This window comes from Mytilus californianus, unplaced genomic scaffold (genome assembly GCF_021869535.1).
Source record: "Mytilus californianus isolate M0D057914Y unplaced genomic scaffold, xbMytCali1.0.p SCAF_2, whole genome shotgun sequence".
Classification (NCBI taxonomy): domain Eukaryota; kingdom Metazoa; phylum Mollusca; class Bivalvia; order Mytilida; family Mytilidae; genus Mytilus; species Mytilus californianus.
Window position 1 is genome coordinate 33,362,733 of NW_026262668.1, and position 16,040 is coordinate 33,378,772.

The 16,040-nt window shown below is 32.3% G+C and overlaps 1 protein-coding gene across 2 annotated transcripts in view; it reads right to left on the minus strand.

The window, feature by feature from the left end:
* Positions 1–3,245: 3,245 nt before the first annotated feature.
* The window catches only part of LOC127729738 (DDT domain-containing protein DDB_G0282237-like), a 39,077-nt gene continuing 26,282 nt past the window's right edge, over positions 3,246–16,040 (minus strand). The window contains exons 8-11 of one of the 2 annotated variants that reach the window (XM_052237609.1): positions 13,609–13,728; positions 10,720–10,807; positions 10,176–10,299; positions 3,246–7,467 (exon numbers count right to left, since the gene is read on the minus strand). In XM_052237609.1, coding sequence (XP_052093569.1) covers positions 5,315–7,467; positions 10,176–10,299; positions 10,720–10,807; positions 13,609–13,728 — 2,485 coding nt within the window. In that variant the 3' untranslated portion in view covers positions 3,246–5,314. The remainder of the gene's footprint in view (positions 7,468–10,175; positions 10,300–10,719; positions 10,808–13,608; positions 13,729–16,040) is intronic. The other variant, XM_052237610.1, reaches the window with a different exon arrangement.

Genomic DNA, 16,040 nt, shown 5'->3' on the forward strand with positions numbered 1-16,040 from the left:
TGTGCTGTTACACCACTGGTATTCATTATTGCACTGGCATTGCGTACATATATGCCGACTGTCGCTCTAAATAAAATCTACTTGACTTGGTTATGCTCGTATGAGTAAGCGAGTTACGATAGATCTGAATTTTCATCAGATTGATTCTTTATGTGCCCGTCCCAACTTGCAAGTCAGGAGCCTGTACTTCATTGGTTGTCGTTCGTGAATTGTATTATTATTATTCAGGCCGTTAGTTTTTTCGTTTTGTTTCACGTTTGTCATGTCAGGGCCTTTTAAAGCTGACTATACGGTATGCGTTTTTCCCATTGTTGAAGGTCGTACGGTGACCTATAATTGCTTATATCTTTGTAATTTGAACTCTGGTGGTTAGTTGTTTTATTGGCAATTATACCGCATGTCCTTATTTTTATTTTAGGAACATTTTTTCAAGACAGATTTTCTCATTTTAAAACGGTTTTAAAAATATTAGACGTTGTCCCTATTTAAAGTCATGGTGTCGATGCTGGTTGCCAGGCCGGATTTTCCGACACTTTTTTTATATACTAGATACTGATAAGGCTGATTGTGGCTAAGTATGTTCGAATAGAAAAAGTAGTTTCGAGGAGAACATTTTTGTAAAAGTGAACTGCATTAATGGACGGCAGCTGATGGAAATAGCTCACACTGGCCCTTTGAGTGAGGTGAGCTAAATAGTGTAAAAACCAAAAAAGGCTTAGATAGTGCTGGAGCGTAGCTGGATCCATTTGAAGAGCTGGCCAGTAAGGGGGGGGGGGGTATGGGGACAAGCAAGATTTATTTTTACTCGACGCAAAATGGTGCTATCTGAGGGCCTAAAATTGGTTTGAAAAGCAAATGAGTAAAACTGCATTTGCTCATTTTTTATTGAGAAACATCAGCAATTTTCAAAAATCTGCCCGCCGTTTTTTAGCTGCAACAAAAACGTCCATGGATGTCTAAATTGAACTCAAAATCACGGTGGAAGTGCATTAAACATAAGAACGACAATCTGTCATTTCTCTTTGTGGAAAGCGTACGGATGTACGTTTTTAAACGTTTTAGTACGCTAAACGACATTTCGACGGTAGCACTAGAAACGGGCATTGTTAAGAGAACAGTATTGTATCAATAGACGGATACAATGCGGGATTATCAATATCAAGCTTACGGGTTTTCCCCATTGTTAAAGTCGTACGGTGACCTATAATTGCTTATATCTTTATAATTTGAACTCTGGTGGTTAGTTGTTTTATTGGCAATTATACTACATGTTCTTATTTTTATTTTAGGAACATTTTTGCAAGACAGATTTTCTCATTTTAAAACGGTTTTAAAAATATTAGACGTTGTCCCTATTTAAAGACATGGTGTCGATGTTGGTTGCCAGGCCGGATTTTCCGACACTTTTTTTATATTCTAGATACTGTAAAGGCTGATTGTGGCTAAGTATGTTCGAATAGACCAAGTAGTTTCGAGGAGAACATTTTTGTAAAAGTGAACGTGCATTAATGGACGGCAGCTGATGGAAATAGCTCAAACTGGCCCTTTGAGTGAGGTGAGCTAAATAGCATAAAAACCAAAAAAGGCATAGATACATCATAGAACAACCAAACCCACCAAAGGAGTTACAACCTTATCTTGAGTAGGATCCATGTCAACTCGTACCTTTATCAACTAGACCCGATTTTTACTAAACTCGTACTTTTACAAACTCTTCAGTACTTCTACCAACTCGTACCCAATTTTCAGTTATATTAATATGCAGTATAAATCTTACAACTTTTCCTTCAGTTTATTGGAGTTCAAAATTTTAAATCTATATTTAGTCCTTTAAAAACCTTGAGAGCTATATTTCTTAAAATTAACACAGTCACCATCAAAAAAACTGTGTTCTAAGGAGCATCAGCATTGCTAACAATGATTTGTTGTTCATAGGAGACAAGTCCGTTTTATTAAGCTTTTTGTCAAGGGCACAGCAACTCATAAAACATAATAGGTGTCAGATTTAATATTTTATTCTTTTTTCTCCATTGCTGACCATCAGTAAGTAAGGTAGAAACAATAAAATGTTAATTAAAAAATAGAACATATATATATATAATTACAATTAATGTCATATAAATAATGAAGATGACAATCAAATTGTTGACCATTTGTTCAAAAATACTTTCAATAAATAAGAGAATGAAAACATTAAATGAAAAACGGCCAACTATTGAAAAAATACTTTAGAACAAGTAATATCAAGGTAATAATGTGTTTTAAATTTAATTTTCATATCAATAAATACCAAATTTCCCCACTTGTCCACGTCATTACCCAGTTGTAAGGGTTTATCAAAGTTACCATTTTGCAGCCAGCCTATTTCCCCAATTATAAACCAGCTGTAAAGGTTTATCAAAGTTCCCATTTTGCAGCCAGCCTATTTTTCCCCATAATAAACTAGCTGTAATGGTTTATCAAAGTTCCCATTTTGCAGCCAGATGTTTCCCCATTATAAACTAGCTGTAAAGGTTTATCAAAGTTCCTATTTTGCAGCCAGATTTTCCCCCATTATAAACTAGCTGTAAAGCCGTTATATCAAAGTTTCCATTCTGCAGCCAGCCTAAAATTTCAATTTACCAATACTGCAAGAGCCTGTACAATTATATTACATTGATTCATGATATATTTAAATGTCAATAAAATTAAATCAACACTCTAACCACTGTAACCTTAACATTTTTCAATCATTGTGACAATATATATATATGTAGTCAATGATTTGTGCCATTTTAACCCTATAGGTTTTGAAATGCATATGTAATTGGAATGATACTCTTTTTTTGTAATTATTTACAACTCCCTTAAGCACCATGTGTTTTGTAATTACTCAATAGAAACCTTTTACTAAACAAAATAAGCATTGTAATTGGGCATACTTTATAACAAAGAAAAAATGATCTGTATCTATACTTCAAGAATTATCTAATATTATATCAAAACGATTAAAAGAAAAGCAGCACCCCCCCCCCCCCCCCCCCCCCCCCCCTTCTCTCTCTCTCCCAAATCTAACCCCAAGTAAACAACTACATGTATAAAGAATACGCTGAATTGCACTGGTATAAAACTGATGATATTAATAACAGGCATTACTGAGGTCCCAAGATGGCTAACAAGGAAAACAGTAAAATGATTTTTTTTTTTAAACATTTCACTATCATGCCATTTATTTGTATTCTTATAAGATAAATCTATTTTTTATAAAAAAAAGGCAAAAACCATTACTTTGGAAAGGCAATAAACAAAGGATATTAAAAAACAGATGTGATGATAGTAACTTCAATTGAACGAAAAACAAAGTCAATAGTAATGGAAATAAGGGATGGTAGTAACTCATGGTTAAGAACTTGATATAACTTGTATCAGTTTCCCTTTAATCATAATTTTGTAGAAATTTATGAGTACTTGATGCAAAAAGAATCCAAAGGGACAGGGACACAAGAAAGAAACAGCTCCTGAAGGGAAGGGGATCCAGGGTTTAACCTTTCCTTAATGTGAAAATCATTAACTTAGACTGGAAGTCCCCTTTTTCATATTTTTTTAAGGCATGATTTGTGAAAAGAGAACCATAAAAATCCTAAATATTTGAGATTTTTGAGTTTAAAATTGTATAACGTTATTAACTCTACTCATATTTTTTTAATAATCTATGATGATTAAAGATTTTCGTTCTTGTTTCCATTGCTGTACTTGCAACCTCATGCTTAATTATATTGAGGTTACTCGATAAATTTTCAAGTTCATGCATCTGTATGTATTCTGTTAAATTTTTGCATTGGAAAATGCTCCTATTGACATAACAATTTTATATCCACTAATTACTATGTTTGAATCATGTATGGACAAGTGTTGAAGTATAGGGAATTTTGATTGAATAGCACATTCCTGAATATCAAATTATATGTCCAAAAGTACTTTGAATTGGAAATGTGGGGATAAAATATTTTAACAAAAGTTTGGTTCTATCATCTTTAGTTTATCAGCAAGTAACATTACTCTTATTAAAGTTACTATAATCATAACCATTTTTTCAAAGATGTTTTACAGGGAAAAACTGATGTTTAGAACTTAAAACATATGATGATTAGTATTACTAAAACATAGAATTTATTCTTACCTGACTGCATATCAAACTACCTGAAGCCAAAACTTTTACTTGAAAAGGGAGGTATGGACGCACAGACCAGAAAACATGTCTCCCTCCTACCAAATTTGGGGCATACAAACCTGCATGTACTAGGATTATTCAATTTCAAATTATAAAGCAACAAGTTATAGTAACAAAAGTGCACACACTGAAATGTTTCGCCTGCTTTACTGACCATGATTGATTTAATGATGAAAGTCTTAAAGATAAAGGTTTTTTCTACAAGTATTGCATAAACTAAACATTATTAATGCTCATTGGCAATAAGGTCAGGGTCAGATAAACCCTGCCATACAGACATGTACACCTTACAATCATTCCATACACCAAATATAGTTGATCTTTTGCTTATAGTATCAAAGAACTAGACCAAACTACAAAATATTAATGTTGATCAATGAATCATAAAAATGAGGTCCAGGTCAAGACATGTACACCTTACAATCATTCCATGCCCCAAGTATACTTGACCTATTACTTATCATATCTGAGAAGAGGGCCAAACTACAGAAAATTTACAATGACCAAATGAACCATGAAAATGAGGTAAAGGTCAGATGATACATGCCAGACAGACATGTACACCTTACAATCATTCCATGCCCCAAGTATACTTGACCTATTACTTATCATATCTGAGAAGAGGGCCAAACTACAGAAAATTTACAATGACCAAATGATCCAAGAAAATGAGGTAAAGGTCAGATGATACATGTCAGATTGACATTTACACCTTACACTCGTTCCATACACCCAATATACAACTGATATAGTAAACATTCTGCTTATTTTATCTAAGAAACAGACCTAATCATGTAAATTTAACATTGATCTCTCATCCATGAAATGAGGTCAGGTGAACACTGTCTGATGGACATGCAGACGTTGCAAGAAACCCATATGTACTAAATATAGTTATCCTATAGCTGCCACCGGATTGTAATCCCTATGTCTCAAATTCTGTTTCTTTCATCGCAGGCAAGACAAAAACTTTCATGGTCTTTGACAAATATAATGCATAAAATTCCCTGAATAGTCCAAATTATCTGATAATTTGCCAAAATAATGATTGCCAGTTATGTATGTAATACAGATTATCCATAATACAGACTATCAACAACTCCATTAGTCAGAGTCTGACAAAACAATAATTTCCTCTTTCCTCCTTGAGTCCCTATCCATGTTTTCTTCCTGAATAATTTGGATATCATCTCCTTCGTCACTGCTTTCCGAATCTGAAATGTGCTTTTTTGCTAAAGATAATTTCCCTTTTACTTTACACAAAGATTTTTTCACAAAGTCTTTATTCCACTTCTCTTTGTTAAAAAGATTGCTCTCCTTCTTTTCTTTGTTGCTAGCTTGCAAATCAGATAAAGAAGAAACTGCATTTTCTGATTCTGTAACTATGGACTTATCAAGATCTATAGATAGTGTAGTGTTCTTTAAAACATTATTTTGAGCATGCTGAGGTATTGAATCTTTCTGTTTAGATGAGCTGCATATCTGTTTAGAGTTCTGTTGAACTTTCCCAGATAAAAAATTAGAAATTTTGTCCACTTTACCAAATAAACTCGTAATTTTATTCCTAGATTTTGATTCTTCTGAGAGAGGACTTGCATATTCCACTACCTTTGTCTTGTTCCTTACAGGATGCTCCAAAGTATCAGTTTCAATTACTGTCTGTTTTGAAGTATCAGTGTTCCCAATAGGATTGTTGGAAGAATCACTGTTATATTCATCTAGATCAATACTAGTCACATCAATAATTTTAAAAAATGGATTTGTCTTTGACAATGAATTACGTTTTTCAGAATCACCAGCCTTTGTTAAAACTTCATTATCTTCAGCTTCTTCCAAAGTTTCTTGAGTACTTTCAACACTTTCTGATGATCCTCCAAGTGATAACTCAATAATACCTTCTGAATCTCTAACTGAATCTAACTCAATAATACCTTCTGAATCTTTGGCTGAATTTAACTCAATAATACCTTCCGAGTCACTAACCGAATCTAATGACTGACTAGGCGAGTCTGAAAAAGGGGTTTTCCATCCCCCCATTGTTTTGGTGACCTTTACTTCTGCTGCTACCTCAGAATTACCATCAGGCTCATTGGATGACAAGTCTTTTGAATTGTGGAAATTCCCTTTTCTATCAGCATTTTTTCCTTGCTCAATTGAATCATTTTTTTCTGCCTTATTTCTCCCAATTTTCAAAGACAAAACATTACGAGCTGTACTTTTGGTATCGGAAATGAATAGACTGTTATCTTCTAAATTTTTCTGAGAATCTGAAATTGGTTTCACACTTTGGTCAGAAATACAATGATTATCTTTTGCTAATTCCTTTTCTGTGTTTTTTTCTATTAAAGTATTGTCACTTTGAGGAAAATGTAACAAATTTTTTACCCTATTTTTCACCTGTTCTGACCTTACACATGAACACAACTTATCAATAAGTGTCAATTCATTTCCCTTGTCTATATTGCATACAGAACACCCCTTTTTAACTTCAATTATATCTGAAGAACTGTTGGATTTCTCATTTAAATTTTCTTTTTGTTTATGTAATTCATTTTCATCTAAATCCAAAATATCTTTGACTGGTGAACCTATTCTATCTATAATGCCTGTTATTTCACTACAGCAATTGCCATTATCTTCATCAGAGTCTGACATTTCTTCTACACCAGACATTTCAAAAAGATCATCATCACCAGTTAATATCCTTACTCGGCTTTTACTTGCAGTTAGATCAACAGATAATATTTTTACTTTGCTTTTACCTGAGGGGTTATCATCATTTTTCAAGCTTGTTTCTTTTTCAAAGTCATCAATTTTAACTGCAGTGTACAAAATTGGACATTCTTCATCTTCATCTTTTTGATTATGAGATTTTCTTTCATAAATAATTTCTGAATTTTGATGAATTGAAATATTTTCAACAAAAGCTGAGTGAATCTGAACAGGGCTGCCTAAATCTACATAACAATCTGTTTTGTCAGGAATTGCCACCTTACTGATGCTATCTTCATCAATTTCCCATAATACTGCTGGACTTCCTGTTGCATCTTCATCACCAGATGTCTTTTCTTCAGTGATTGAACTATAGTCTGTTGCTGTAGAAAACTCAACATCTTCAGCATAATCAGTTTCAATAATAAAAGATTCTGTTTCCATTTCAACATCAGAATGATCTGTATCCCTGCCTTGTGACCTACATGTGGTAGGCGATACCTGCTCTAAGATTTCTAATACTGGACTTCTTCTGTCTTCAAGGACTGAAAAAAATAGTAAATTTTTAATCATCAGTGTCAAGATTTCTGGCAGTGGTAATAAACATTGAACTTGCAAATTTCAGGATCATTAATAGTTTTACTGTATAATTTTTTTGTTTTACATTTTTCTGAATTTCATTGTGATATTTAGCTGATTCAATGTAAACATAAGTACGGAAAGAGTAAAACTAACACTATATATATTTGCTGTAAAGAATGAAAGATAGCCATTCATATGTAAATCAAATTATAATCTGCAAAATTGTGTTCACTGCAATATTGTAAGGCTGTGTTCATTCAAAGTCTGAACACCACATTATATGTTAATTTAATGAACATATTTGGAAGATACAAATACTACATTACTAAGTTAGTTTTCAGGTAAAAGTGAGGTATTTTCCTACATCTATATTAAAATGCTGTTAACTACATAATAAGAAATCATAATGACATATACATGTACATGTATATGAATTTTTTTTCAAGTAATAATTGTTATTTAATATTTTCAAAACCATCTCCCCTGCAAAAAAAAAAAGAAAAAAAAAATTAGAAAAAGAAAAAAGAAAAAAAAATGAAAGCACCTCTCTTGATTCACATATGGACTGTGAAAAATAAATTAATAGCATAATATTAATACAAATAATTTTGCATAAATTATCTCCCTTTGACAACATCTAAATACATTGTCTTTAAATCTATCATTAGCAGGCAACTTTATAGAATTTCAAATCCATTTTGTTATATTGATTTATCTGAAGTAAATGTTAAAAGAAGTAATAACATGAAAACACTTGCCTATTTAGTTGAGAATTGTGCTGTTACTGAATGGATGCTAATGCAACAGAATTGAATTATGACATGTCTTTTAATATTAAAGTGTTCAATTATTTCTAAATGGACCAACCTAATCAAAAAACAAAACTTGACATGGAAATAAATCTTTATGAAATTTGAGCTTCAGAAGCCCTTTTCTGGAATTACCTTCATCAGAATGGCTCAAACCTAATCATTTGAAATGAGACATTGATGGCAGAAATCTAGCATCTGTGTAAAACTTTTATACATTCTTTTCTGATAAGACAAACAAATTGTGCCTTAATGGCATTTAGTGAATAAGTCATACGCACATTAGTATTTAATTAAAAACTAAATACAAAAACATATGCTATGTTTGGTGTGTATAATATGTGTGTAAACAAGTGGACAGTTAATTGGTTTAAGTGAAGTATGCTAAATAAATAATCAATAAACAGCTGTTTTACCCATGCATCATGCCATAACAATTCATAACTATTACTCCATTATTTTGACCTGATTTGACATGGCTTAAATAGTGACCTATTAAGGTACATTCTATTAACTAAGGTAAATACTGGTAGTGTCGGTAACTTTAAAAAAAAAAAAATTAATCATCCTAAAAATGGTGTGCACACATGTGATTGATGTCCTTTTTTCAATAATAGACTTTCATATAGTTATGTATATATCTAAGCTGTATCAAACCAGGTAAAATAAGTAAGTAATGTATATTCTTAAAAGTAAAATAGACAAAATAGGACAAATTTTGTTGTTAGAACACAAAACAAAAAATAATGCCAACACAACAAACAAAATTTAGATCATGATTTATGCATGCTAACAGATTTCTTCTTGTATTTGATCATTTACAATAATTTTATTCTTTTTCAATAAATTAGCAAACGATTTCTTCATTTTTGTTGTTTCTAACAAGCTACAAATAAATCATTTCACTTTTAACCAAAAAATGAGTATTTTTTTCTTTTTCTAAAATAGTTTCAAGTCACAAAAGGATAAGGAAATAAAAATATGAAATTATTTGTTAATAATAAACCAACTTTTAATAAAAAATTAACCATATTTTAAAGTAAGTAGTGACTAAATTGGTTGTTGTTTGCTTAACATCCAGTGGCAAATATTTCATGCATGGTCAGGACAAGAACAAATTAACAATTAATACAATTGGTAGTTCTGTAAAAAGGGGTCAATCGGAATAGGGAATAGGATATTTGAAATGCCACTAGAAAATGAGGGTATATAGAATAAGGACTGAAATCCTTCAACAGGCCACCTACTGATCCCTCAAAGAGTTGTTGCAAGGGTTCTTAACGTGCAGAGAGTGTGACACTCTCTCTACAAGAGGCATCATATTTCTTGCAATCTTTTTTAAACAGTTGGAAGAAGACCAAGGGATGACCATACTCTACACTCCAGTCGACCATCCTGGTGACTAGAGACTAAACAAGTTGAGCTGTGAGCTGTTGCTCACTAATGATAACCCCTATAAGTATTTGGTAAACAGGAAGTTGATGAGTGATGGATGTTATCGTACAGTACAGGATGCTCACGGATTTAAAATACAGAAAGCTTTGATTTGTAGTTCTGGAGACAAATGTAACAAAATTTCATTCATGCCCTTTCTTATAAATCACTTTACATCCTTTTCTTTGAAAGTAAGGATATTGTTCTAAATAATTGTTTATGATCAAAACCTTTGAGCCTCTAGCGAAAATTTCATATCTTTTCAAAAACAAAAATATAAAAAAATTTTACTACAGAAAAGTTAGTAAAAAAAATTATGAATAAATTTTTTTCAACGTAAACTTGAAATGTGCAATATCATAACTGTATGTATCCTAAATTGTACCATTTTACTATAGAAAATACAACGTCTATCACCAAATATTAACTTGTAGTTATTTCTGGTACATCAATGTTTTGACTGGTTTCCTCTTCCTCATCTTCCTCTTCTGACTGATTCTCTTCTTCAATGGGTTCAGTAGCTGTAGCAATATCAGCATATTTACTCATCACCTGAAAAAGAAATTTACAGTTTTCTTCAGAAAGTTATATAAAGGTAATTACTCCTATATGTGGTCATTTTAGCATTTCAGTTATAAAGCCTTTTCTGTCTATTAAAGCTTTCAAAGAAAATAGGCAAAAATGGTAAAATTTGTCAAAAGCAGTTTTTTAAGGGCAGTCACATCTCTGTTTATAATTCAATCTTCCAAATGTTTGTTTGCAAAAGAAATTGAACTTGTTTATCTAAAAATTCACGACCGTCTGATTGATAAAACGAACTGCAGGAATGAAAGTCATTGAAGATCTTACATTAAGTCATGAATAAAACAAAAAGTTAATATTAGTTAAACATAAATTCTTGAAAAGTTTAAAAGTATGATTAAATGCTATGTTGGATTAATACGTAAACAGAATATATAGAATTAATGATACCTGTTCCATTTTCTCTTTGTAATGTTTTCTATTTTCATTCAACTTTTTCTTCAGCTCCGGGTCATGTGATGCAGGATCTTCTGGTAGCCTGCAATAAAACTTGAATGACTTAAACAGGAAGGTAATCTCAAATACAAGGATGCCCTTCTACCAACATTTTCTTTTACTTAACTAACTTTAATATCTTTATACTATCATAAACTGTTAACACAGAGATATGTCTCGCCTATTTGTTATTTTGATAATGCAAATAATGAAATTAAAATAGCAATACTTTAACATGTAAGTTATGCAAATATTCAAAGTCAATGAACCATGACTGAAGGTACAGGGCTAAACAATCTCCATGGAAATGAGATGTGCCAATGCTAATAAAACTGCAAACCAAATACCATTGACTTTTCAAAAGATGTTCCCTTTAAACAAACCTAAACACAAACATTAACTTGTAAACTATGTAAAAGTTTCAAAGTCAATGAACCATAATTAGGGGGTGGGGTTATATAATCTCCATGGAAATGAAACTTGCAAATGCCAATACATTTGCATTCTGAATATCATGGACTTAACATTAGTGGTTCATCTTAAACTGACCTAATCACAAACTAATACATGTAAACTAAGCAAAAGTTTCAAAGTCAATAGACCATGACTGAGGGGTAAGGACCAAATATTCTCCATGAAAATGAGATGTGCTAATGCTTATACAACTGCATACCAATTATCATTGACCTACCACTAACAGTTCCCCTTAAACTGACCTAATCACAAACTAATACATGAAAATTAAGCAAAATTTTCAAAGTCAATAGACCATGAATCAGGGGGGCCGGGCCAAATAATATCCATGGAAATGAGATATGCTAATGCTAATACAACTGCATACCAAATATCATTGACCTACCACTAGTGGTTTCCCATAAACTGACCTAATCACAAACTAATACATGTAAACTAAGCAAAAGTTTCAACGTCAATAGACCATTACTGAGGGGTAAGGACCAAATATTCTCCATGGAAATGAGATGTGCTAATGCTTATACAACTGCATACCAATTACCATTGACCTACAACTAACAGTTCCCCTTAAACTGACCTAATCACAAACTAATACATGAAAACTAAGCAAAAGTTTCAAAGTCAATAGACCATGAATGAGGGGGCAGGGCCAAATAATATCCATGGAAATGAGATATGCCAATGCTAATACAACTGCATACCAAATAACATTGACCTACCACTAGTGGTTCCCCATAAACTGACCTAATCACAAACTAATACATGTAAACTAAGCAAAGTTTCAAAGTCAATAGACCTTGACTGAGGGGCCGGGCTAAATAATATCCATGGTAATGAGATGTGCCAATGCTAATACAACTGCATACCAAATATCATTGACCTACCAATAGTGGTTCACCATGAACTAGACCTTATCAGAAACTAATACATTGCCAGAAACAGCATACCTATGTCTTGCTTTTTGACTCCGTCAAGGCGAGACAAAAAATAACAAAGTCCAATCTTTTGGCTGTCATCACTTGGAATTGCCAAAAGATAAAATTGAAGTCCGGAAATTTCACCCTTCCAGAACTTTAGGTATTCTGTGTAATCAATAATAACTGATAATCAACATAGTCTGTCTTCTTTCTGATATGGTTCTAATGTTATAAAGGTTGTCTCCCTTTTTAGACTGGCAGATAAATTCAAACATGCAAGATATCAATGAATTTGTATTTAACACTATTTTTACTTTTCTAGTACAATAATAAACTAGAATTTGGTGATCTAGTGATCACTGATACGCCTGCTTGCAGAAAAACTACAACAATGACAGTAAATGCAAAAACCAAAATTCAAATCGAACTTGACCTATATTTTATGTTTCATAACATTGTGTAAAATTGTCAAACAATTTATTTCTATTCTGTTATACTTGGATTTTCCCTTTTCTATTTCTATCTTTAGAACCTGTAGAACTAATTTGATTAGTATTTAATTATATGATTAATGTCTTCGTGTTAGTACTGCACAAATATTTCTTTTAGGAAGTTCTATAGTTTAATTTACAGGGACTAAACTTTGGAATTTCAAGCTGGGAGCCCAGACCAGATATTTCATAATTAGTTTCTATATGTTCAACTGAAATTTACCTGAAAGTTTAGGGGCCCAGCTCAAAATCTAGGAGCCATGGGCGACTGGGCTCCCTTTAAGTTTTGTCCCCGAGTTATAAGTTATATATAAGGCTGATACTTGCATAGTATGTATTGAGGTGCTCACAGTAACTTCTAAGTTCAACACATTCTGCATAGCATATTATTTACAGTATATTGTATTGATTAAGTGTACAACAAATGGAAGTTTTTAACGACCTTGACTGGCTATATATACAGCCCTTGCACAGTCGGGATTAAGTGTAGAACAGCTAGATGTGTGTTTGTTTGGAGATATTTTTTTATGTTTTGTGGTCTTTATTAAAGTATGCATAGCACAGAAAAGAATAAGTTACAATGAGCAAACCAAGTCTTCTATTTGACTTGCCTCTTATTCTTATATTCGAATTAATGAAGGAGAATTAAAAATTTTCATAATCACCTGGAAACCAAAAAGAAAAAAATCCAAATTTAAGTAACTAAGGGGAACAACTCATGAATATTAAATGTTAAAACCTTCAAAATGGAAGTTGACCTTTATTTTATGATCCATTACATTGTGTTCAAAGATTTTGTCAAGTGGTACTTTAATTATTATCTGGAAACCCAAACAAAATATGTTTAAAATGTCCTACTGATGTAAACATTTCGAGTCATAATTGTCAACGACGTGTGACATGAAATCAAGCAAAAAACATAACTGTCTTAAAAAGCTGTCCTGACTTTGAAAACATCTTACCTATCAACAACCTTAATATGTCCAGCTGAGGTGTATGCCAAATCTTGTCGTCGTCTCTTCTGAAGAGATTCTCCCACATCTAAGAATGCTTCTCTTGCTAATCTCTCAATTGCTGTAGATCTTTATTTTAAAGGAAGAAATTAAGTTGTTGTGACTACAATATAGTATATACGGTACCTTGCTACAAAGGAAATTCAAATGGAAGACACAATTGTGCCATTTTAAAAACATTCATAACAAAATTAGGGCTACACTTCTTCAGAATCATAAGGGAAGCTACACTACTTCAGAATCATAGGGGGAAGTGACTTTTCTTTTTGAAACTGATAGGTAGAAGTGAGCATTAAAATAGAAGTGCTTGTCTGCTTTCTCTGCTATATAATGTTTGGTAATTACAGGATTAAATTCTAGTTTGTACTGTACAAATCCGATTTTATTTTATGCCTGAGAATACCATTACAGTTGCCTCAGTATATGCCTTGGATTGTCATTTATAGTTACACAATTACATTTTTGCACATATGACTTTCAATTAATGTTCTATTCTGTTTATAATATTCATTAATATCATTTCTCATTAACTATAGACAAATTTAACAATAGTAAGGAACTACAGTGGTTTCAATCAATAAATTAAAACAATGCATTTGATTAAAATATAACTAAGGGCTATTCCATTAAAATGTATGGGGAGGGTAGGAAGGGACTTCAAATTATCCCTACAACCAAGAACCATTTTTTAGATAATTTTGCATTATGGTAATAGACCCATATACTGAAAAAAGACCCATGACCCAAATTCAATAATCAAACTTCCCTTCCTACCCTCCCACATACATTTTAATGGAATAGCCCTAAGGGAATCTAACCAAATTTCTATAAATGTGTATTGATTTTTTTTTTTTCACTTTGGGATCATTATTTGCCTTTCAGCTGAGCCATGCATGCTTCTGTAGTTATAACCTTAAGAATACAGATATCCTCATTGTTGGTCTGCCTCTGATCTGTGGTTAGCTTTACTGGCAGAAATGAGAAAAGTTTACAAAAGAAGACATTCTTTGACAACTGATTTGAAAAGGAATTGATGCAATAAACACTGATAAATGGTTCAAACAATAACTAAAGGCAATTCAAATCAAGTTTTAATGAAAATAACAAATTTATTTTGCCAAAAATCAGAATCTTTTAATGTACTAAAAGAAAATATTTCAATTTCTTTGCCTTAAAAATTGTTTCATTGAAATAACATACGGCCAGTCTCCAAAGTCAGTAATTACACTTAATTGTCTATGTCTGTCTATGTCTATGAATTCCTTTACTCATAATTGAAAATTGCTGTTGCATCAATTCATTTGAACACCAGGGACACTAGATATTGCTTTTCTGATCTCTATTAGATAACAATGACATTATGTATTTTGTGCATCTTTATGTCTTTTAATTATTTTTTTAGGGGGGGGGAGGGGTGTTTCAGTATTCAGACCTTCATGGTAAACACAAGCAAACATGTATGTCCCCACCATAAGGCCAATTAAAATTAATTGATAGATTTTCATACCCACCCGCCCCGACTTTTCTTTATTTATAAAAATTTAAGATTTCCGGATTTTATTCATTTACGTTAGGCCAATTAAAATTAATTGATAGATTTTCATCCCCGCCCAGATTTTTTTAATTTTTACGATATCCGGACTTTGTTCATTTCAGTTACCGGGACCGCCGATAATTTCGCTTCATTCAAAACTTCCTGTTTCAAATTTTGGTTTTCGTATTTCTTCGATTAATATAAGTCGACATATTCTTCTGCTCGATGATGACAACATTATCTTCTGAGAATGTAGATTGATTACTAGAAGGGCATGAAATATTCGTGTTATGAGTAATAAGCGATGTCCTTAAGAACGCTAATTGCGGTATGTCACAAATTTCAGTGAATAGAAAACCGTGGATTTTTTTTTATTTATACAATGACTTTTAGATAATTTGGACTGTAAATGATATCCAAAGTGCAAGAATCATGGAACACATTGATACAAAAACATGACTGGAATAAAGTTATTGACACAAGCACGAACATGTGTGATTTTAGTCCAAATAATTAAGACGTCTTGAAAGGCTATTTTTTTTTTTTTTCTGTGACGCCTATGAAGGCGTCACAGAAAAAAAAAATAGCCTTTCAGGCCATAAAAAAGAATATGTTTGTTTGCCCTAACCCTACCTACCCAGAAAATAGCTGCCTACTCAAAATCTTTTATTGTCCTGATGTGAAAAAGTTTTTTTTTTTAATCAGATAGGCATGATATAATAAACAATTGACACTTCAATTTCTCTTTGCCAAAAAAAAAAGAAAATGCCTGTCTACCTACCCACTGTCTCTACCTTCAAGTAGGGTTTGGGCAAACCAAAATATTTTTAAGTGTGGCCTCAAGACG